The 16,744-nt window shown below is 43.4% G+C and overlaps 1 protein-coding gene across 4 annotated transcripts in view; it reads left to right on the top strand.

The window, feature by feature from the left end:
• The window catches only part of LOC142761737 (uncharacterized), a 78,348-nt gene that overhangs the window by 36,508 nt on the left and 25,096 nt on the right, over positions 1–16,744 (top strand). For all 4 annotated transcript variants that reach the window (XR_012886979.1, XR_012886980.1, XM_075877718.1 and 1 more), the window contains exon 10: positions 4,560–4,687. Coding sequence is in view for 2 of the 4 variants with exons in the window: in XM_075877718.1 (XP_075733833.1) it covers positions 4,560–4,687 (128 nt within the window). In the remaining 2 variants the exon portion in view is untranslated. The remainder of the gene's footprint in view (positions 1–4,559; positions 4,688–16,744) is intronic.

Genomic DNA, 16,744 nt, shown 5'->3' with positions numbered 1-16,744 from the left:
CTAATGTTAGAAAACTGAATGCATGCTTTAAAGCAGCACTATCGGTGTATAAGCACTTCATCAGGTAGGTTTTTTTAAATTTTGCTAGCTTTCTTTGCAACACAGAAAAAAGGACAACATAAGATGTACCACACGGGAAACAATTTAGTCTGTGGGTTCTGAAGGTTCTTTACAACTCGGTGATCATACTTGTGCCTTCTGCCAATAATCATAAAGTTAGTTAATTAAACATTAGTTAAGGAAAAACAAAAGGTAGCCTGAGTGAATATAGGCTGGTGCAAATGGTATGTGTTCAATTCAGCTCAATTCTGACAGCCTTTCATTTTTGAAGTGTCAGTTCAAGTTGTGTGAGAAAACCTGTATGCTGTGCTAATGTTACGCGGCAGCATACCACTGTTCACCCAATCGCACGAAAAGTGAGTGAATACGTTTAAAGATGAGCGCTGACATCGCTTCTCTCCTCCATGCCATTCCTCCCTGTTTAGCCTCCAGCATTCTTGTCAAGATGGAGAAAAGAGAAGTGCTCAAAACATGTGAAATATCCCCTCAAACTCTGCCTATACTTGATGGATTCAAAATAATTTTGCGGCAATCGATCCACTAGGCAATAAACTCCTGCACTGAGATCACTCGATATTTACTTGAAAAAGTAGTTTGGGACCCCTTTGAGTGACGATAAAATTTCTGGGATGAATGAATGAATCATTCAAAATAGAAGCTTCTTACTGTAATTATGTTACTGACATTGTTTCTTAATCAATGTCGGGGTGTGTTGCAAGTATTGTCGTGGCATAGCAGCTGAAGTGTTGGGCTTGAAAATAAGCCATCATGTGAGTAACACCCCACATGGGACTGATTAAGAACATTAGAGGGGCAGTGTACGTGATTTTTTTTCATAAAATACAGAGTATTGGAAAGAAATGCAAGCTTCTGTATTCTGCCGTCAATACTTGTATGGCTGACAGAAATATGACTGCATTCCCGTATGAAAGACAGTGAACTACACTCAAACCTCATTGTAACAAAGCTGCATCTTGCATCAAGATATGTTTTTTATATCTGAAAATGAGTTATAAAGGTATATTCCCAAATAGCTACTCTTCACTTATTTCATTATAACTGATATATAGTTGTATCCAGGATCGTTATATCGAGATTTGAGTGTACTTTTTGCACTACTTTCATTTTTTAAATGACTGCAATGTGTAGACCTGAGACTTTCTGTGTCTTTTCTGCAGTCTTTGCTGAACTACATCACATCACCAACACCATTTCATCATGATATCCTATGCTGCTAGTATTTCTGCTGGTTGGTATTATTATTTCTAGGAAATGCAAGCCACCAAACATGAATCTTTCATCCAAACATGCGAAAGATTCCTTAAGCGTACGCGGGACTTTCTCTATTACTCAACTTTTCAGGAATGCATAACAGTCTCAGTGGGTAATGCACTTGTTCCATTTTTCTTTCCGATATAATTTTATTGCCCGGCTTGTGTGAGACTTTTCGTTTATAATTTAAAACAAGATCGTCATGTCGAAAGTCTGAAATAAAAATACAGCTACTTGTCCTACAAACATTCAACAAATGACTGTGCTGACTTCTTAACCCATTTTTGATTCACTTTGACACTCCTAGCGTTTAGGCAGCTGGGATTTGGTTCTGAGAGAAGTTAAAGCTAAACTTGGCAAATACATATGCTGAACATTAGCTTAACGGTGCTGTACTCATCTAAAGCATTTATCATTTAAAATATGATGTGTGTAAGGAGCAGCCAAAACTTATTGGCACTTGCGATAAGTTTTGGCTCCTACTTCTTTTTTCTTTCCAAAGAGTGCCCTTTCCGTTGATTGTCAATGTTTGTATTGTCCTGTTATCTTGTGTTTCTGTGCACAAGCCTTTCTTTTTTTTTTCAAGATGAACCCTTATCAACCAACTCAACTTTGTCGTTCTAAGCTTCATTTTCAGTACTTGAGCTTTCGGAAAGGTTTGATAGTCATGTTTAAATAGCAGGGGTGTGAGTTTTAGGGCGGAATCAAGTATGAACTGAATATTGAGGATACTGAATCAAACACGAAAAAAAAAAAATCGAATACATTTATAGTTTTTGAATAGTGAGGCAACCTTTTTCAAAGCAACCTTAGACTACTAAAGTAACAATTTTCAAAATGACCTAAGAATTTTATAGTAGTTTAACTTAAAACAAATATTCAAAAGCTTTCACTGGAAACATTGCAGTGACTTTTAGCTGACAGAATATACTACAGTTATTTTATTTGGGGGCATGCTCATATACAACAGCAACTAGAGCGTTCGAAATATTTTGTAACTGCTGGCTGAAATATAGCAGTTACATATAATATTCAAGGTGGTACTTTTTCGAAATGTTTTAAATAAACGTCATACATAAATGTAAAGTAATTTTCTTCATTTAAAATCATCATGAATGCCATGGTAAGGAGAGTGAATTGATGATTCTGCCACATCAGTGACTGTGAAGTTTTAATCAAGAATGTCTTTACCATGTGGTGAATATAGCGATTATAGTATTGCAAGTATATATGGGCTGCATGCATCTCAGTAATGATGCGAAAAGAAAAGTTGCTGGGAGGGGGGGTGGGGGCTCCTTGTTCCAATGTCTTCTTCATTTGAGCATTTATAATCCATCCTGACTTACCAAAAATATATTATTTCAAATATGCCAATTCAATTTGAGCACCGAATTGAATAGATTGCTATTCGATTTCTCGTTCTAAGTTTTCGAATATTTGCACACTTCTGTTAAGGGGTTATACTACTATAAAACTTTTTTTTTAATTTCTCGACTGATTGTGATGAAACTCCATGACTTTTTAGTTTCGGCAAGAAATGCAGGCCGTGTAGGCCACATGCAGCTTGCGCCATCAGTCAAACCGCGCAGACTTGCACTATAATGTCTTGAATATGCTTAAAATATTCTAAACACCCGTCATATGCTCGCGAGACGAGATCGACCAGATAAAATAACGCTGCGCACCCATCGGTTCGCTGACCACAGTGGATACCTATCGGTGACAAAAGAAACCTTCAAGACAAAATTATTATATTGTAGCCACCGACACTTCGCGGGAAATGTAAATTTCCTAACCTGAAAATGCAGCTATGGCTTGTTAAGAACTATAGCTGGAAGCGTATGCCGCGTCTTTCTCGGGCGAACAAACTCGACGTGCTGCGAATGCCAGCGTTGCCAGCGAACATGTTGAATGCCTTAACAGTGGTACATAAAACATTTATTTTTGTCTTGAAGTTTCATCCCTGCCACGGTCCTGGCGATAGATATCCGGTATCATTGCCAGGTCTGCGGGCGCGCGCCGTTGTTACTTAACCTGGTTGAACACGCCTTGCAAGGAAGCCGAAGCGGCACCTAACTCTACGGTGAAAAAAAAGGGGGGGGGGGGGGAGTGTGGTGGTGGTGTTGCGGTTAGAAAATACAATGGTCTTCTTGTGAGATCGGTAGCATTGCTAAATAAATAAATAAATAAAATTTCTAAGCTTTGGTTCTAATGCTGCTTGAGCCACCTTCGCCGCAGTACACTAGTACCTTGCGGAATAGCATATTGAGATTTGGAAGGGGCTGTTAGCGCTAGTGGGACACTGCACATTTTGCTCAGTTACTCATGTGTTTGTATGCCGCACAATTCTGAGTACCATTATAATTACTGATGTCTAAATAATCTACTGGCAATCACCTGAAGCATTGTATGACATTTCTGCTTCCCTAAAACAAACAAAGTAAATTGTGTGCCAGTTTTTTTTTTGCCTCCCCTATTTCTTAGTTTTGCAAATCTCCCAAATTTCAAGGTCATAACTTAGCAGATATATATTTACATTCGCAAAGTCTGTCAAACCATTTGACAGGCACAGCAAATGCCAATATGGACTTCATCATTGTTTGCTCAGTGGGGGGATTCTAAATACTACTTTCATTGAAATGGCAGCGCTGATGTTCACACTGCATCATTCAGGTGATGTTAAATGGTTTATACATCTTTTTTTTTCTAAATATAAGCCTTTTTTTATGCTGCTCCAAATTTCCTATTTCATGATATAAAAGTAAGATTTTGTTATTCCAAAAATTGCTCCAAATTTAATTTTGGCTGTTGCTTCCCTGCATGTTGAATGTTCGCAAGTGCGTCAATTTCAAGCTGGGATTTCACTCATGAATGTTCAACGCACTATAACTTCCTATTAACATTAACATTGGCATTCACTATTTCATGCATGCAAAAGGACTGAACTTTTATGGAAGCATTGGTTTGTCTATAACAAACTCAACGTACTTCTCACTGCCTGCCTGTGCTAAACAAAGAACTTTGGCACACCCTGAATATTAACATGCTTATTATAGTAAAGATCGCCTTGATGCAGCTGTAACACTATTTGGTATGTAATTGTGAAGATAAATGCAGGTTAGACAGGCATTGCAATGTTTATCTGTATAAATCAAGAATATTGGTCAAACAGAACTTTCGTTGTACAAAGCACTTCTCTAGTGGTCTACTCCTCCCTCCTATTACAGAGACTCAAGGACTACTACTCCCTCCTATCACTGGAAGGCTTGGTTTGGAGTACATCTATAGAGGTCTTGGATGTCTTTTCTTTTAGCAGCCTCCCAATGCACTTTATTACTTCTACTCTTTTCCGGTTGTATCCTTTCCTACTGCTACTAAATTTTTTGCATTTGTCTCGCTGCCTTTGTTCCAGTATCATTACAACTTAAAGGGCCAGTAAACAGGCTTTGACTTTTTTTTTACACTCTGCAAACAAGCTTGCCAACTTGTACAGTATACCGTGGCGATCAAAATTTTCAAATATTACAGTGTTTCACGCCATGTAGACTCTTCATTTCGAAAAATAATCCCACATTCATTTTCTTTGCCTGAAGAATCCTCCTCGTACAAGCACAGTGATGAAAGCTTGCTCTTGGGCAACTTTACGTACCACTGAGCTCGTCGATTGGTCCTTTGCTGTACTAAACGGCACCTTGGCTCTGCGGTGATGCGTTTTCGGCGGCGCAGTCCGCATTTCATTTTCCTGTGCAGCCCTCTGTCATTTTGTAGAGCCCAAGACTACCGGGAAAAGCAGTATTACCAGAACGAAAGCCTCCAAGACAAAGAGGCGTCTCTCTACTTTACTACTAGGGGAGGTGTGCTCCTCGAACTGCACTTTCTCTCCGCGCTGCTATGACACATGCTCATGTCAGCGGTGCAGTACTTGGTCATTGTCTGTGTGCCGATAATGTATCGCGAACGTCATGTCACTTTGCGGAAAGGAGCGGAGTCACGACAGCGGGCTACACCTTTCCCCTCCCTATGACAAAGAAAGGTGGCAAGGTCACGTAAAATATTGAAACCCTCTGAAACGGATGTTCTAACCCCTATAATTTTGTTATTTTAGCACGTATTTGCAAAATTCTTGTGGCAGCATGTGTACATAGCAAAAGTGCGCATATTTTTTTTCATAACTTTTGGACCTCGGGGTTGTTTACTGGCCCTTTAAAAAGTAATGGTTTATACCTCGTCTGCTGGTTCAAGGATGTGTACTCGAATTGTGGATATTGATTTGCTGCTTGAAATTTTCATGGAACAACTGTGTCATTGTGTCAATCGCATTGCATGGAGAAAAAAAAGAAAGAAACACCTAACTAGCTATGTTTCATGGACACTGATGAAACTGCAAAGCTGGTGGTCCCAGGCTATTGCATTTGTATGTTTTGCAAGTCTTTCAGATATGTTGTGTCACTGCTCCTTAATGAAATACTTTAAGTTTTGAGTTGGTAATATAGCCACCACCTTTTATAACCACAACGTATAACAGGACAGTTGTGCGACTGTGGTAAATTGCACGCCATTTGTTAGTCTATTGCCTTCTTTCTTTTGAGTGAACCAGGGCTGAATGGTGGGATTTACCCAGCTTTTGTGGTGCATACTCGTTGATGATGTCCGCTGCCATAGTTCCCGGACATGAAAGCCTAGACTAAAAATAGCTTTACTGTTTTTAAACTTGAGAGGTAGTGCGCCTAGCGTCCGCAAGCCAGCTTCCCCTTAAGCCGCTCCCATTTTGTGCTTGATGCTCATGATAGAATTCCCAGCACACTCCTGTTTTTTTATGCTCGGCTTCGAAATTGTGACATGGTGCTTCCTCCTCCATGTCACTTAGCCAAAAAAGGTTGCCTTTCAGCTTTGAAAAAGTTATGAGCTAATAAAGTAACTATTTCATTATAATTTTGCTTTGAACTTGCATGAATATTTATGTATTTTAAACTTGGTTTGGGGGAAGCAAGAAAGAAGTTCCTGTAAATTGGCCTAATGAACCCCACTTTTTACTTTGTAAGAAACCTTTGCTGATTTTTGTGCACTGATTATGCTGAACCTTTTGATGCTGCTCAGAACTCGTACATAACTTTCTGTGAGCTATTGACTACTTGGCAATATGCTAGACTGTCCGCGATATTGTGTAGGTGACTAACATACACTCCAATGTTACCTGTATTCTACCAATGCCGCCCAATCTGCTATATTTTAGACTTCATGCATGTTACACATATTGCCTTGGTTTATGGTAGTATAGTATTCTATAACATTGCAAATGAGTTCTGCAAAATTCCGCTAGTGGGCGTAAAGGTTATCAAAGGCCAAACCCCTACACATAGGACAACCCTCTATTCATAATGGAAAGCTCTGATAGGTATAGCACATATTTCATAATCACTTAAATTTTGTTAATTGAGGAGCCCTTCACACAATGCTGTAAAAAAAGTATTAGTGCCACTTATTGCTTTCGACCACAAAATGTCCTAGAATTTAAATGACAGCTGTCTTGCATTGCATCAACTACGGTAGAAAATTTGAAGGCCAGAAAGAGTACTAGGAATTAATGCTTTTTAGTTGCTGGCATTTGGGCAAATTCTTTATTGACATATGTTCTTTTTTAAATTCTTTTTTAGTAATATTGTCAACCTGAAACTGTAACACTTACGAAACCATACTGAGCAGTTTTTGTTTCTTCTATTATCAGTGTTATTTTTTCACCATAATATTCTGCGATTTTCCATGATTTTTCGATAAGTGGTGCAGAGGTTTATAAGGGCACTGTAGCTAATTCTAGCCAGAGTTTACAAATATGCTGACACACTCTATGATAGAGACCAAATACATATTGCTGACTGTGGCATGGATTAAGTGACATCACTCTTGTGTTCTGTTCAATTGTTTAGTCAAGTGAGATTAATTAATGGGCTTTTAAAGCAGTGAAACTGAGTAATAAATTCCAATGAAAGTTGTAGATTGGTGTGCAAAACATCTGATTAGGTGGTTCCTAACTTTCTATCTGATATGTTTCTTTTTGCTTGTTACTGATGCCCGCAAAATTTGAAAGATAGCACGGGACATGACCGCTTGTGTGCTTATGCATGCTGGGATGGCAGTGCTTCCTAATATGTGTATGCAAATGACTGTAGTGCTTGGCCGGGTATGCTGCTGCTCAAAAGGTGAGCAGCGCCGAGGATGGTCGCTGTGCTAGGATGCACCTATTGTGTACGACTTACTGCTGTCATGAATGATTGCTAAGGAAGCATATCGTTTGTACAGGAAACATTTATAAGCACTACAATCGTGGCACGCAAATGGACTTGTCATGTGGTATATTTTTGTAGTAGAACTGAAAGGTGGGCGAGTTGGAACTTATTCATAATTGCGCAGCACATAAAAGGAAACAAGACAAGCACTGGTCCAACAACTGAAAATTTATTTGAAGCATATATATATATATATATATATATATATATGTATGTATGTATGTATGTATATAAGGGAAAGAAGTGTATACCTAAGGGCTCGTTTTTCCGTGTTTTAACACAATATTAATGAGATCTAACAGACAGTAATGCCAAGGATTGTACAGGGGAAGTTATTAGAACCAATGGAATGTAAATAAGAAGAAAGAAGAAAGAAAAGTGGATGAAAAAATAACCAGCCGTTCGATGCTCTAACCACTGAGCCATCATAGCGGCCTTCCCTCCATCCACTTTTTTGGGGTTTATATGTGAATTTAGAAGTAGGAGTGACAGTCGGCGCCATCTATAAGCCGAGCGACGAGTGTATATATATATATATATATATATATATATTGTAGGCATTCATTAAGCACATGTACTATCTTTACACATAATCATTGGTCGTCATCTTCATCTGCTGTGGGGATATGGCTTGCCTGAGTTCTGTGCCTTAAGTGTGGTCGCTTCATCGTGTTTTCTGGGCCATATAAAGGTTGCCTTCACTGTTACATCACAAGTGGTGGAGTGTGCTCTATGATCTTCCGTCCTCTCCCAGCTCGATCTGCCTCCTGGAGCTCCGTTCAGGTCGTCGTTTGTGCCAGGTGTCCGTTAAAATGCCTCAGGACGAGCCAACCGGCACTTCTGCGTCTACCTCGATGGCCCCGGCTACCGCGGCCTATCCATCGTGGTTTATCACCGCGCACCAGCGTGAGCCGCCCACGTTCGCCTGACTTCGAGGTGAAGATGTGGAGTATTGGTTGGACCAGTTCCATCGAGCGAGTTCTACTAACTGGGATGATCCTACCAAGCTTCGCAGTGTTTCTTTCTATCTGACAGGCGCAGCGAAAACATAGTTTTTCAATCATGAAACGGACATTACGGACTGGACACGTTTCAAGCAACAGCTTCGCCAAATTTTCGGCACCCCGGTGGTTCGTTCAGCTCTCGTGAAGAAGACACTGGATGCTCGCAAGCAACAATGCGGTGAGTCTTACACATCGTACATAGAGGATGTGCTTGCTCTCTGTCACTGTTTCAGCACGTCCATGTCTGAATCAGAGTTCGTCATCTATTGAAAGTGATCGGCACGGTCGCATTCAATGCCTTGGTCATACAAAACCTGACCACAGTCGCTGACGTTGTTGCCACTAGCCAACGCCTAGAGGAACTTGAGTCCCAACGGTTACCGCCGGATAGCGCTGAAAACACCACCACGACTGATGCCTCATTGCGTGCCATGATCCGGGCGATTATACGGGAAGAGCTGCAATCTTTCGGCCTCTCAAAGACACCGAGTCAACCTTTCCCCTCCAACACTGTTTTGTGCGATGTTATCAAAGAGGAGTTGGCGTTCATTACTGGGCCAGCGTATGTAGACACTCCAGTACTTCGACCCCAGCCGACGTACGCACAAGTCCTCGCTGGCTCAACAATCGTCGTACAACCGATGCCCGCACACTCGACGCCTGTCCCACTGGCTTCGTTAACTCCGAGTGTGCCTAGCCAGCCCTTTCACCCACCATGGCGGCCTCCTCGTCCGATCTGTTATTACTGCGGCTATCGGGGCCACATTGCACGCATCTGTCGGAAGCGTCAGCAGGACGAGCGTCGTGGATTCGACACCTACGGACGGGATGATGGGACAAGCTAGTACGCTTTCCAACGTCATCCTTATGATCCACTGCTACGTTGCTCACCATCTCCAACTGCGAAATCTGAGCCAACCACTTCTTACCACTGTACTAGACGCCGCTCACCCTTAACCCTCCGCCGCTCCCTGTCTCCATTGCGACCTGTCTCGCAATTCACCAACCAACGCCCAGAAAACTAACCTCTGCAGCTTTTGGAGGAAAAGCTGCATCGAACGAAAAGACAGAAACTCCTCCAGTGCGTCCATATAATACGGTATCTGTTTTAATAGAAGGTGTGTACGTGGACACTTTAATAGACACTTGTGCTTGTTTCTCTGTGATTGATCGTTCTTTCTGCTCACGTCTGCGAAAAGTCACCACCCCTTATGATGGACCTACACTGCACGCTGCTCAAGGTGACGTCATTAGACCTGCCGCTATGTGCACCGCTCGTGTTTTCATAGCTGGTCTTCATTTTGTGCAATTTGCTGTGCTGAGTTCGTGTGCCCACCAGCTTATATTAGACTGGGATTTTCTGTCTACGGCGAACGTTTCCATCTGCTGTCGAGAAAATGTTGTTCATATGATGGAAACTGACTATGCCCTGTATGCGGATGACAAGCTTGTTCACTTGCTCGCTGCTGAAGATACCGAGCTGCCACCTGGTCATCAGCGGATAGTTGCCATAACTTCTAATGTGATAGACTCTGGTGACGTCTTTGTCCAACCATCTGCACGCTGTGTCACAAGAGGTATAGCCCTTGCTTCAGGTCTAGCGCGGTTCCACAATGGCTCCGGACTTCTCTACGCTACAAACCAGACCTCTGAGAAAGTTCTCACTCCTAAAGGCACCACAATGGCTTGCGTTTCTGAATCTCAACCTGTCTCTGTTGTCCCGCTTATGCCAGCGTGTTCTGACCTTTCTTCTATTCGATGTTCATCAAGCGTTTCTGTTCTTGCTGCGACTATTAGTCCATAACTGACCTCTTCACGGACAGATGAGTTGCTTGCCTTGCTACAAAAGCATAGGAGATTGTTTGATGCCCATTCCTCATCTCTGGGACAGACGTCCATTATTAGGCATCGTATCCAGACCGATGGCACTTCCATCGTACGCCGTCGACCATATCGCGTCTCTTCGTCCGAGCGTCTGACCATTGAACAAAATGTAGCCGATATGATGCAACGGAACATTATACGTCCCTCCGCGAGTCCTTGGTCATCCCCTGTTGTTTCAGTAAGGAAAAAAGATGGCTCCATGCGATTTTGCGTGGACTACAGAGCACCTAATAAGATTACCCACAAGGATGTTTACCCCATGCCGCGCATAGACGATGCTTTGGATTCACTGCAAGGTGCTGAGTACTTCTCAAGCCTAGACCTGCGTTCAGGTTACTGGCAAATACCCATGCACGAGCATAACAAAGAAAAGACCGCGTTTTCAACACCAGATGGGCTGTACGAATTCAACGTCATATTCGGCCTTTGCAATGCTCCAGCAACATTCGAGCGGATCATCGACACAGTTTTACGAGGCTTGAAATGGAAGCCTTGCTTGTGCTATTTAGACGATATCGTTATTTTCTCGTCAACCTCCCCTCTGCACTTGCAGCGACTGGACGAAGTTCTTACGTGCCTTGCAAAGGCAGGCCTTCAGCTGAACACCAAGAAGTGCCGTTTTGCGAGCAAGATGATTAAAGTGTTAGGCCACATCGTAAGCAAGGACGGTATTCGACCCGATCCAGACAAGATTTCCGCTGTCCAACACTTCCCGCGTCCTGAAAAAGCCAAATATTTGCGCAGTTTTCTTGGCCTCGCTTCTTATTTTCGCCGATTCATTTGAGGCTTTGCCTCAATAGCTTCATCATTGCACAAGTTGCTCGGATCAGGCGTCACGTTTGTGTGGTCTTCAGAATGTGAAACGGCGTTTGCCCAACTGAAGTGTGCACTCACATCCGAACCAGTCCTCTGCCATTTTGACGAAACCGCGCCTACGCTCCTGCATACAGACGCTAGTGGTCGAGGCATTAGTGGAATTCGCCTACAGCGAGACAAATCTTTACGTGAGAACGTCGTCGCATACGCGAGCCGTGCACTGACCCCTGCCGAAAAGAATTATACTATCACCGAACAGGAGTGCCTAGCGGTCATATGGTCGATACAAAAGTTTCGACCTTATCTCCACGGTCGCCACTTTGCTGTAGTTACGGACCATCACGCCTTGTGCTGGCTCTCGACAATCAAGAACTTGTCCGGCCACCTTGGTCGCTGGATTCTTCACTTACAAGCATACGACTTCACGATTACATACAAGTCGGGAAACAAACATCAAGACGCCGACGCACTTTCGCGTTGCCCGCTTTCTTCGGAGCCACTTAACAAACCCGCCACTGCCACACTTGAGAAGCTTTCAGCCGTCTCTTCCCTAAATGTTTTGTCATTAGCTACTGTGGACCCAACTACTCCAAGCGAGTGTGGTTCTTATCTCACCAACGTGCTGCCCCTTACTGTCGCCGCATCATGGACCGTCTTGACGGGACTTGCCGGCCCCCTAACGCCCGTCTTCGCCGACAGCTAGCGCAATTCAAGCTCAACAACCATGTCCTGTACAGTCATACCCACCACCCTGATGGTCAACGCTGGGTGCCTGTTCTACCTCGCTCTTTTCGGGCTCAAGTCCTCAAGACATATCATGACGACATGTCTGCTGGACACATGGACTTCCAGAAAATGTATGACCGCATAAGATGTCACTACTACTGGCCAGGCTTGTCCACCTGTGTTGCGAAGTACGTTGCCTCATGCACCCTTTTTCGGCGCCGCAAGCTACCTACATCAACTTGAAGTGGACAATTACAACCGCTCCCGTGTCTCCTACAACCATTCGAGGTAGTTGTCGTTGACCTGTATAGTCCGCTTCCTATGACTGTCACGGGCAATCGATGGATAGTTACAGCTGTCGACCACCTGACCCGCTACGCCGAAACAGCTCCCGTGCCTTCTGCATCAGCTTCGGAAGTGGCTGATTTCATCCTTCGAGCAATAATCCTTCGACACGGAGCTCCTCGTGTAATCCTGAGTGACCGTGGAAGAGTATATCTTTCAGAGCTCGTCGAAGAAGTGCTCAAGGCATCCGGCACTACACACAAAATAAGCTCCAGTTACCATCCTCAGATGAACGGCCTGACTGAGCGCTTTCATCGTACACTGTCAGATATGATAGCGATGTATATCGAACCGGACCACAGAAACTGGGACACCATTTTGCCATTTGTCACTTTTGCGTATAATACCTCTGTACAGCGCACAACCGGTTACTCGCCATTCTACCTCGTCCACGGTCGCTTCCCCTCTTCTTTCCTCGATGTTTCTTTCTTCTCTGCGCCTGTCAAACCATGTTCATTTTCAAGTGAAGAATACATGTCTCGTCTACTTCATTGCCGCCAGCTGGCTCGCGTCAACACTGAAGCCAAGCAACAGGATCGCAAGTTGGAATATGATGCCTCTCATCGTGCCGTGTCCATCAGCCCTGGCGACGAAGTCCTCCTTCTTACACCCATTCGCACTCCCAATCTGTGCGAGAAGTTTCAATTACGTTTTACTGGTCCCTACACTGTCTTAGAGCAAACGTCTCCTGTGAATTATCGCGTGGCGACTGTTCTTTTTCCGACGAACCACCGCTACAGGGCAGCAGAAATAGTCCACGTATCCTGCATGAAGCCTTTCATATGGCCCCGTCACGGTGGTCTAGTGGCTAAGGTACTCGGCTGCTGACCCGCAGGTCGCGGGATCAAATCCCGGCTGTGGCGGCTGCATTTCCGATGGAGGCTGAAATGTTGTAGGCCCGTGTACTCAGATTTGGGTGCACGTTAAAGAACCCCAGGTGGTCGAAATTTCCGGAGCCCTCCACTACGGCGTCTCTCATAATCATATAGTGGTTTTGGGACGTTAAACCCCACAAATCAATCAATCAAGCCTTTCATATGGCGTTCCTCTTCGCTTTAAACTGCGGCCAAGAACTGCGGTCAGAATGACCACTTTCACAGGGGGGGAAGTTAGTGTAGGCATTCGTTAAGCACATATACTATCTTTACACATATCATCATGAGTGGTCGTCATCTTCATTTGCTGTGGGTATTTGGCTTGCCTGAGTTCTGTGCCTTGGGTGTGGTCGCTTCACTGTGTGTTTCTGGGCCTAATAAAGGTTGCCTTCATTGTTACATCACATTATATATTAAACAGAAACAGGCTAACGCAATGGCAAAGTGTGTTGGCAATTGCGTTTGCCAGCCATCTATTGCTTTATCAGAGCAAGAAATCGGTTTCATCAACCGGATATAATCTTGCGTGGCACTTGATTTTCTGTTTACTTATATATATATGCTTTGCTTCAAATAAATTTTCAGTTGTTAAACCAGCGCTTGTCCTGTTTCCTTCTCTTGTGCGTTTCCTCCAGTGCACTGCGCGAATATGCGTTAATTTTTGTATTTCATGGGCATCTGTAGTGTCCTTATGACTCCATGGCTCAAGTCCCGAGACACTGAAAGGTGAAACAAGGCCGGTTGATTAAAAACAAAACGAACTGATTTATTGGCAGAGAAAAAGAGCAAAGGTCCAAGTAGCTCAAGAGCTTCACTGGCGACTGACCGTTCTTCGGTGTCTACTCGGTTCTTCACCCTGCACCAGACATAGATACATGCACATACACAAACAACCAGTGAATGTGGTGCACGTGTCGCCACTCTTATCGTCCACTTCGGAGAATAGAACAGAAGTCGAGAAAAGCGCGCATCCGGTGGTCCTATGCTACTAACCCGAAGCCGTGTGCTAGATGTAGTGTTCTTCCCTGAACTTGAAATACCACCATGAAAGCTGTCTGCGACAGCATCTGTAGTAAGCAGGGAAACAGCAATACAGTTAAATCTACCTATGATATGGAGAGCACTTTTTTGAATAGTACTTCAATAAAGTTTCCTGTTGGGCGACTTAGTGGTGTATCACATGCGACACATTTTTAGTGGCGAAGCAGAAAGTGGAGAAACTCGGAGGAGTGAAGAAGAAACACAGTGCATGGGGCAAGCACTAATTAGCGCTTGCCCTTTGTGCTGTTTCTTTTTTGCTCCTCTGAATTCTTTCACCTTTGACTTTTGCACTAGAAATATGTTGCATGTTGCCAAATAATATTAAGGCGAAAGCCTTTAATAGCTCATACTTGTGGCGTTCGACATTGTGCCCTTCCGTGCCCTGAAATCGTGCCATCTGTGGCCTTTCCCCCTCAGACTCTCAGCAATTAATTGCATGATGGCACAGCGGCGCATAGTAACAGTTGCCCTGCCACAGCTGTAGCCTCTTCCCCTTATACTCTCTCAGCAGTCACGGGATGGCACAGTGGCGGGCCCAGCAACACTCGTTCATCAGACGACTTGTTGCAGCGATCGACTTGAAAGGATGGCTCCCAAGTTGCCCGGTGAGGATTCCACTACAAAGTGTGTTCAAAATTACGCTCGTTTTCGAGATCGTTTTGTCTTTGTTCAGACTATAACTGTGAAAAAGTCATCATGACCTACCAACCAGCCCAAGCTGCTCCAATTTTATGTTCCAAAGTGTGTTCGGTGAAAGCCTGTGGCCATTCCACTGGGTGCGTCATGCAAAAACACACAAAAACATTATTTGAATGGCCAGAGGCTTTTGCCAAACACATTTGAAAATATAGGAAGCGTCCTTCAATTTTTTCTGTAGAATTCATGTCGTTCGCTCTTCGTTTTTGATGCCGTGCATGTGCATGGAGTCGCTCCCATTGCAATTTGTCTTTAAGAAAACAACTGTGTCATCACTATCGAGGAGATGTTAGATTAGATGCTGGGGGAAACTGTCTGAGACCATGGTGACAACAATTGATCTTTGGAGATCGACTCGTCATGTGCTTTGCAATCTTGTGCTGCGCCATGCGTTTGCTAGGCCATGGCCTTCATGATTAGCTCCGGCAACATGATGGTGCATCGCTGGAGCTAATTATTGTATTGATGTCTTATGAGCGTTCACTATTGCTATTTTTGACGAAGAAGCATTTGAGCAAAAACCAAGGAATCGTAATTTTATATGAAGTAAGGCTGGCAGCTAACTCTTTTGGGTCCGATCTCGCGTGACTCTCCCAAAACGCTGGTGTAAGGAAACACGACCACTCCAGGGAGAAATGTTCTTTTCGAAGTCGCTTGTTGAGAGCGCAGCACGTGGACAAGTATACGAGCCGTGTGTTGATGCTTGCCAAGATAGCAACCGCACTGTTAGAATGAGAATTCACTGTTGCTTCTCCTTCCCTTCTTCCCGTGCTTTTCTTTTTATGCTAGTTAAAAACTGGTGGGATGTTTTCTTTCTTCTTGAGCATTCGACGGCAGGTCTTAACACGCAAGGTTATGTTATTGCATGCACAATCCGAACAATAAAGATAGGCCGGCTCGCTTGATCTATGCTTCTGGAGTGCTTGTTGCCTTTGCTCGCATGCTTTTACATGCAGGTAGATTTTGAGGTGCACAGAGAAATGTTAAAAATTTGTACTTCCTACGGGACATGACAGTGACAGCAGAAACCTGCTGATTGTGTTAATAAATTTCTATCGTAATAGCTACGAAGTTTTTGAATAGCTAAATGAAGGTTTGGGGTGACCTCTGCCTTCTATTTCCCTCTTAATTTTTGTGTTTCATGTTTGAAATTTTTATTGAAGCTGAATGGAACAAAAACCTGTTTTTAGTGAGTTTTTGCAAGAATCTGTCAAATTTCCTTATATCCAGGCTTAACATTGCTTCAAGGAGTACTGACCGTATTTTGAGGCACACCCATAAAGGGCATTTCTCGTTTCCATTATATGTACTGTGAGTGCTCTATACACACTGAAGCCAAACAGTATGTATAAAAAAACTATATTACTTTGGTTTGAAAGCATTCGTCAACAGCATTGTGTTGTCACATCACTGTGCCAACACAATACCTCGATACGGAAACCGAAAGTGTTTTTTTAAAGTTTAAAAAATACTGGCGGGTTAGTTGGTAAGACATTACTGCCTATGGCAGCGCACACCATGTTACACAAAGAGCACACACACAAAGAGATGACACAAGCGCTGAACTTCAAGTGATTTTTATTATGGGAAAGAATAGCTTGAGTAGGCGACGCATGCATTGTTCGCACATCACGTGTGCCTACTGCAACGATGAAAACTAAGAGCATCTTGTCATGTAGCAGCAACTAATTCGCTTATACAAGAGCAACAAAAAGTAGAGAGGGAAATGTAAGTGTGGTTT

This window comes from Rhipicephalus microplus, chromosome X (genome assembly GCF_043290135.1).
Source record: "Rhipicephalus microplus isolate Deutch F79 chromosome X, USDA_Rmic, whole genome shotgun sequence".
Taxonomy (NCBI): Eukaryota; Metazoa; Arthropoda; class Arachnida; order Ixodida; family Ixodidae; genus Rhipicephalus; species Rhipicephalus microplus.
The sequence above is the reverse complement of the archived record's forward strand: the minus strand, read 5'-3'. Positions and strand labels throughout refer to the sequence as shown.